Raw genomic sequence first — 8271 nt, forward strand, 5'->3', positions numbered from 1 at the left:
ACAGCAAACATTTCGTCTGAAGAGAGAATGATTTGAGCTTGACGCCTGCTTTCATAGACTAGCTGCTGCCCTATATTTTTCTGTCATTTGCAAAGCAAATATTTCACTTTGACTTGTTCCATTTCTCTCTTGATAGACTCCAATATTCTCAGCTATTCTGGATAGCGAAATCTAGTTTGGTTTTGAAAAGGTGTTAAGCCTAATGTCATAACCAAGGTTCAAAATTCTGTGTTAAACCAACATACTGTTTTTTCCTTTCCTCCTCCCCCCATAGTGTTACTGCATAAATTCTTTAAATGTCAGTGCTGAGTAAGTTTATCTTGGGATATTTTTTGCATAACAATTCATTAATTTGTCAGCTTTGTATGGAAAGTTCTGTGTAAGTTTTCATTACTATTTATTAGCATTAAAAAGTGAAAATCAGTTTTCTGAAAAATATCAGGACGGATATTGGAGTCTGGTAATGGTGAGTGCATTTTTAAAAAGGATTAAATTACTCAGTTCATGCTATAACTGATACTCATCACACTGCTGAGAGAGGGATAGTGGGCTGGTCTACAAAAACAGGCTTTGTGAAGCAATACATTTTGATAATTCTTGTAATAATAATGAAGATGAGTGTAATTCTATCAAAAAAATATCACAACCTTTTATGGCAAACTCCTGTGAGTGGAAAATGGCCACGTTTCACAGAAGGAACTTTGTTTGAAAGCATTGGCCCAGGTTTAGTATCCTAGTGATTCTGTATTTATAGGACTGCTGCTGTGACACTGGTTCAAATGGTTTTTCTGGAACTTGGGCAACAAGCAAACACCTCCCCTTTCTTTTGCAGCCTTTGGAACCTTCTGCTGCTCCAGGCATGGGAGCACATCCCACTGCCAGCGAAGAGAAGTCAGCCACCAACCTGGCAGCCAAACTATTCCTTCTTGATGAGCTGGTGTCTCTGGAGAATGAGGTGACCGAGACCAAGAAGAAAAGAAGTTTCCCAGGATTTGGCTCCCCGATTGACAGGATTTCTTCAACCTCTGTGGATGCTAAAGGCAAACAGAGGTAAATTCTTAGGTGCTCCTACCAGTGATAAAGTTGGCAGAAGGCCATTGGTAGGTGTCCTGGAGACATATGGGTTAGCTTTAGCCACCAGCACATTTACTGTTGTTGTGAGGTGCCTCTTATCAGCGTACCAGATTCTCTACAGAAGCCATTCTGGTTGCGTGGTGTGTAATCCTTCAGCTGTGATGAATAATACATGCACTTGTTCATTTATCCCTACAGTGCCATACAGCTAACAAAGGACATTCAAGCATAGGCATTTTTAGTGCATTTCTTTCCACTGATGTGAGCTAACATTCAGTTCAAAACGGCCTTTTTGATCATGAGATTATTTCAAGCAAAAATATGCCTGAGGTTCAAAAGCAGAGGGGCAGGGCTAGGTGTTCCTGAGGCTGGGGTGAAGAACAGGTACGGTGTGCACATCTTGAATAGCAAGATGAAGAACACACTGTGAAAATGGGCAGACGGTTAATACAGTGGGCTTCAAGACCTTGGTCAATTTATGATAAGCCAGGGTTTGATCAATACAGCAGTACAGCAATACCGTCAGAGTACAGGTTTGAAAATAAGCATGTTTATAACAGGGCTGAGCAATGACACTTGATATGGCTGGGGAGAACCAGTGAGCTTGGGGTAAAGCTCAAGGGGCCATTTGCTATATCTGAAAGAGCTTAACTGTCTTGTTCCCTTCTTCTGGTAACTGTCTTCTTTTGGATGGAATCCCCAATGCCGCAAAGTATTTAATAACATGCTTAAAGCTTAATCTGGAAGTGGAAAGTATTCACAAGAGCCAGTCAACGTTACAAGTATTTTTTTTCAGGCAGAGTTTTGCAATATTTTCTTGTTGTTTTTCCATTTATCCACCCGGTCTGCTACTAGGACTTTTTGACTGCAGCCAAAAAGTGATAAAACACGAAATTCTTAAAACCTTGGGTAGAACTATTCTGTTCTGTATATGTCTTCAAGAGATCAGGATCAGCTCATTCTCTGTTTGCTTTTTAGCATGTTTTCCCTTTTCAGGGGAAGAAATACAAGGTCATTTTTGAAGCTGCAGTGCCTTTTTTGCAAAAGTACGTGGTATTCCCCCTTTGTGTCACGCTTTTTGGGTGGAAATCTTGTTTGATTCTACGTGCAGTACAAGAAAAAAAAAAACACGGAAAAGGGAAATTGTGGTGAAAATTGTCTAAGTTTTCTAACAGCTTCTCTCTGAACAATGAGCCTCATGCAAATGAGCGACACACTGCACAAAATTCCTCCTTTCACAGCTTCATCAGCACAGTTGAGATTGTCACTTTGGGGGAGCTGATTAGCTTTGGAGTTTGGGGTTGACTCATCTGTTAGAACCACCTGAGCTGCCTTGATCACCGCACTGGTAGTCAGACACTACCATCAGCACGGGCCGCAGATCAGATGAGCGCTGCGAAGCAGTGGAAAGGCTCTGCCTTTTGGTGGAAACAGGCAGAGGCTGCTGCCCTTAGGGGAGGAAAGCAGAGCATTGAGCACCCCGTCACTGTCGTGCACACAGTATATAACAGCCCGTTCCTGTACCAGCTGAGAGGGTTACCTTTAGAGACCAGAAAATGACTTTTGAAGTGTGAAAGCTGTTAAATAGATTCAGCCCCCTGGATTAATACAGCGTGTGTGGTGCCTGGCAACACAGCAGAAACTTTTGGAAAAGTACAGTTGAAATATAAGTTCACTTAACACATCGTTGTGGTACCCAGCAGTTACAGGAGGGTCCAGATCCTAATCTTGCTCATCAACGTTGATTTATAAAGCTTTGAAAGCATGGGAAAAGCATGCAAGAACACACAAGTCTTCAGAAGATGTAGAAAGATCCATAGACAGACGGAAAGGAAGAGATTCTGGGAATCTTAGAAAAGGATGTTTTAAATAGAAAACATCACTCTGTCGCCAGTAAGTGCTGAAATAGGCACAGTCTGGTTTGGAAGATGGGAGGGAGCGGTGACTGTCCTGTCGTGGCTCGGGATGGCCGCAAGAGGGGAAGCTCCGCTGCACAACCTGCCTGCTCAGCCTTTCCCCTTGGCACGGGGTTACAATTTCTGTCTCTGTTTAACTACAGAGCACGGCGATGCTACAACTAATGATGCGGAACCCACCCCTGATCCAATCTGGGAAATTAATTCCCCTGTATATCAAGTCAGGCTCAGTATGAGTCCAGCAGCCTGTCCCCACCTGCCCCCCACCAGCTTGTGCCTACACCTGGGTGGGGAGTAAGAGCGCTGGCCTGGAGGGAACAGACTGAGGATCAGGGATCAGCCTGTTGCTTTCTTGCCCTTTGTTTGCCCTTTGCTTAGCGCAACAGTGCTGGATGATACATAGGTGTTTGAGGAAGGGAGAGTGAACGCTACAGAAATGTCTCCCCTTCATCTGCGATGTTCTGCAGCTGCTCCACCATGACCCCTGTGGTGCTCCCTGCGTACGTGCTACACTGTCAGTTCCTGTTTCTTCACCTCATCTGAAAGTAGCTAGAAAAGGGGCAGCGTGAAATGGGCTGCTGATGCTGGAACGATGCTTCTGGGCCCATGCCCAAGAGGTGTGAGGGAAGGAGACTGCTTGGAGGAGACCATGGACTAGACGGATAGTCCTGTGAAGGGTGTGCAGAGCCTCCAAAGCCACAGGCTGAGTGAGCACGGGAGTGCTAGCAGTTAAAGTTGGACTCAAGTGCACCATAGCACGCTCTCCTGGTAGTTACTTTGTGTTTGCAAACTTAAAGAACAAAATTTCTTATTTATTTTCCTTGACAAGGGCTGATAGAGAACAGAGTTCGTTTTCCAGGGTTTCTCTTGGACCTGCATTTTTTCTGGCAAGTATTTCCAAGGGCAAAAGTTGAGGTTATTCTCAGCTGCAGAAAATCTCACCGTTTTCACAATTAATTAAAATAAAACTTCTGCTGGTGGAAAAAATGCTCAAAAATCCTGAATTAAGATGGGAAAACTTCTTTTTTGTATTAAAAAGAAATCATAACAAAATATTCCTGCAGAGAACTTCTTTCACACTTTCCTCATGCCCTCATTCATCAAATCATCAGGAAGTGTACCATATGGAGGAAAAAAAAACCAAAACAAACCCTCCCATTTTCTATCTCATCGAAGGGTTGCTACTATACAATTTTGAGAACAGTGCATTTCAGGAGACCCCATAGGAAAATCCTGCTAGGGCTCCTCCGACGTGTCCCCTCGGTTACTGTGCGACACTTTCTACCTCCCTGCTTACCTTGGCCTCAGTTGGCCCTGGAGATTTCGAAGACCCACGCTAATGGGTCACTTGAACTATATGATGCTACGCACAAAACAATTCCTCTTTATACATGTGGTGTATCTCCTTTCTTTTATGAACAGCAGTTAACCTGAGAATCGTTTGCTGCCAAATAAAAACAGGGATAGTGGATCAATGTCAGCCAGTCTGTAAAATGGGTGCAATCTTGCCTACTCTTTTGTAAGACATGTGAAGCATCTTATTTTTAAACACTCGCATCTCTGGCTGCTCCTACACAGCTGTTCTGCCTCAACAAAAAAGTTTTTAGTGGGGTGAATGGAGGAATCACAGATGTAGTAACATTTTGATTATTCCTATGATGTCTTTCCCCCATTCTTTCCCTCCTTCTTTCCTTTTTTAACCCATGCAGGAAAGCGGTGGAGCTGCCTAAGAGACGGTTTGGAGTTCCTCTCGACCGAATCGGAGTGAGCCGTCTCGGCAACACCAAGGGTTAGCAGTTCCTGCAAGTAAGCCAAAGTACTCCCGGTGTGGGCAGGCTCAGAGAACCTCCCCCCCTTCTCAGTTATGTGGAGGTACTCAAGTCATGCCAGTAGGTCTTGGAAAAGATGGTTTGGGGAATGACGTCTTCTTACAATGTGGATTGTGACCGTCAATTTAGTTTGAATGCCCTAAATTAGAAACCCCCTGCAAGAAAACAAGTATTTCTAACATTTTCCATCTCCCGTAGATCACCTTACAGTGTGTTTTATCCAAGCCTTGCATTTCTGGTATGGGAAAATGTAATGTTTACTGCTTTTCTGCCTACAGGTACTTCTGCTCGGAATGATTGATGCTGTATTGGAAACATTTCAGGAATACAGAAGATGCATCACAGCATGTCTTGTCATTGGCTAAAGATTCAACACGCAAGGAACTGACGTCCTGCAAAATCTGTTTCACGTTGCATTTTACAAATGTTGCATTTACAAATAATAACAAATTCAGTTCATCAGGTCAGAATGCTCTGACAGTTGTGCACTGTGCCACTGATAGGAGGGAACAGAAAATATGTATATAGTTTAGTTGCATGGCATTTATTTCTTAAACTAGCAGAAGTTCATTATCCTAGCAAGGACTGTTAGATTTTTTGGATTGAAAATAAAACTTCCGGAGATGCCAACAGCAGTCCATGAAAAGCAGACAGTTTGCTTTGCACGTTTCTTTCAAGAAAGTGTTTGTGTGGTAGATGAAGGGAGGATTTAACAGTTATGGGACAAACCTAGAATTATTTGAACTGCTGTTTGGGAGAAGATGTCTACTGACTTCACTAGGAGTTTGAATAAGAACTATGACAATACCTTAGTATTTGTCCTCGTGATTTAGTAGTCTTTCCCTTATCTCTGCGCCATATTTAGACATGTTTTCATCGTATGGCAGATCCTGAAATGTGGTGAGACTTCTAGTTTCCTCCTCTAAGCTGACGAATACGTTTCACTCCTCCCTAGGCATAACACAGGATAGCATCCAAATATGAAGTCATCTACTTCCTAAGCCATCTGCATCATATGCCTTATTTTAGCCTCTTGATGAGCGCATGGGGCACAATCAGACGTCCAACTCTTAAAGTTCAAGAATTTCTCACTCTGGTAAAATGTAAACATGTCCTCTCCACTTCAGAGTAAAACAGGTTATCTTAAATCCTGTTTCATGCTTTTCACTTCTTTCCAGATTATAAAATATAGCTGAAAAGAGCTGTTTGCTGACATCTCAATGCTCAGATTCCTAGCTGACATTTTCTAAACCTCACATGCTTCTTCTTGGGCTTTGATCGATGTCAGCTAAATTCCTTGGATTGCTATTCTTAGGTATAAATCAACCTTAGAATTACCAAAGAAGATCCATTGAGAAAGGGATTATGCGGCACTAAGAAAAAAAAAAAAGATTCTTGCCAAGCACCCTGAGTTAGGCAGCCAGTAAGGCTGAAGATAGGACGTAAGTGTTAATTTCCTGATCTTCTGTGAAGCACAAAGCACCTGGCTGTTGGCTAGCAAAATGGGTGAAAAATACAGTCAGCTTCTCAGTCAGCTACAGAAAAGGAGTTGGGAATTCAATGAGTCTTTGAAGTTAAAGTTGCTCTGAGGAGTAGGATTTTGGAGCAATTGCTCCTGTTCAGGCCATGGTGGGAGGTGAGGATCCCTCTCAGAAGGGCAGGTAGCATCCAATACATGGCTTAGAGCCCTGCCCTGAGACCAGGACTGGCCCAGCCAGAGAAACTTTGCAAAAAACTTTGCTTTTCTTGACATCTCCGATATAGGCTAATGCTGCTGACAGCAGCTTCACAAACCAGTGAATCCCATCAAACAGAGCACTCTCTAGCTGAGTTAGGTGAATTGTCATGCTTGCCGTGAGGGGAAGCACTGCAGATGCTTTCTAGACCAAGATCTTCAACGCCTTAGAAAGAAAGAAGAGCTGTAAGTCCATGGTCATCTTGAGGTTTTGCTCCCTGCTTTTCCGCTGGTCCCACTGCTCGTTTTCTGCCTTTAAGCTTGCAGGTGAAGGCTCTGAGAGCTGGATTGAGTGGGTGCGTGTAGACTGGCTGATGAGAGACAAGATTTTCTGTCCATGCTAGAAGCAAATTGGCAAATGCAGACAAGCCCAGACCCTGTCCTCTGCAGTGCACTGCCACCACCTATGCCGAGCCCGCCCTGCGGTTTAGTAAACAGTTATCTCATTGCACTGAGCTCATCCAGCTAGTCTGAAAATAATCTGCTTGTAAAGCAGCCATATGTATGGGGCAAGGGCAGATTACGGAAGTGTTGTAGACCTGGCCATTTATACAGCTGTCTGTCAAAAGCAGCACGGACAGATTCATTGCCTGACATATTTGGGGAGACTCAGATCAGAGGAATCCAATGCTGACACAGCAGCTTTGCAAAGGCATTGCTGGATCATAAAAGTATTGTAACAGTTGGCAGGTGTTAGCCTGGGCTTCCAAATAAAGTTGGGTTTTAAAGCCTGTAGTTGCGTGCAGAAATGCCCTCCATCTGAAGGGTGATGTGAAAGCAAAGCAGGACAGAGGTGTCTGTGATGGTTTCGCTTGGGACTGGGAGATGGAAGCGTCAGTCCTGCTCTTGGCTCCCACCTCACGGCATGGATTACTTGGGAGAAAGCAGCAGCCTTTCTGTTCCTCTGCTCCATCTGCCGCAGAGCACACTGAGACCTCCTGTGGCTCAAAAAGCGCTCTTTAAAATCCATAAAGTGGCAGATGCTCTTTAAAATATGATGGTGTCTGAAAGGCTGAAACCCACAATTTGTTTTCATAGATGATAGCTTCAGTCAGCATGCATAGCATGAAAGTCAACAAATGTGAAATGAGGATATACTCCAGCATCCGTTGCACGCTAGATTTGCCCTGTGCTGGCTGTTTGCAAATCCATTCAGATGCCTGTGAGGATTTTATGCTGATAAATCAACATGGTCTACTAGAATGTCTAAGGGAAATCCCTTTAATTATTGCCTGTGGGTCATTAACTTTAGCAAGAGTGACTGCCCAAGCATGGGTGAGGTGTGAGCAGCCATGATGTGGAGGTGGCACCTGAGGAAGAGTTTCTGTTCTGCGTGTTTAGGAGAAAGGACAGGACCCCTCCAGTGACATGCTGAGAGTGAGACTAGAGAGCGCATCCCTGCCTTTGCTCCGAATTAATAAATGAATTGCATTCAACACCCATTCATCACTCCAGCAGAAGCAGCTAACACAGCAGCATATAGTGACTGTGAGGAAATAGCCAGGTAGTCTGGGTACCATAAGCTCTTAAATAACTGCTGATAGGACATAGCACACCATGTGAGATAAAAATCACTGCTAAGCAGCATGGTGCATATCACTCCAGGGAATTCCTGTGTTCAGGATCAGAGCAAGCTGTTATATAGCCACAGTCCCCATATTCCTTTTCCTGACTCACTGATGAGTTGTCACACCAGGTCAGGAAGGCATGGCTACAG

At 43.8% G+C, this 8271-nt stretch overlaps 1 protein-coding gene across 3 annotated transcripts in view; it reads left to right on the top strand.

Moving 5' to 3' along the window:
* Nucleotides 1-7614, top strand: part of OSTN (osteocrin) — a 54458-nt gene extending 46844 nt beyond the window's left edge. For all 3 annotated transcript variants that reach the window (XM_063338683.1, XM_063338684.1, XM_063338685.1), the window contains exons 3-5: nt 833-1050; nt 4700-4779; nt 5098-7614. In XM_063338683.1, the coding sequence (XP_063194753.1) occupies nt 833-1050; nt 4700-4779; nt 5098-5120 (321 nt within the window). In that variant the 3' untranslated portion in view covers nt 5121-7614. The remainder of the gene's footprint in view (nt 1-832; nt 1051-4699; nt 4780-5097) is intronic.
* Nucleotides 7615-8271: the final 657 nt, after the last annotated feature.

Source organism: Chroicocephalus ridibundus, chromosome 6 (assembly GCF_963924245.1).
Source record: "Chroicocephalus ridibundus chromosome 6, bChrRid1.1, whole genome shotgun sequence".
Lineage (NCBI taxonomy): Eukaryota > Metazoa > Chordata > Aves > Charadriiformes > Laridae > Chroicocephalus > Chroicocephalus ridibundus.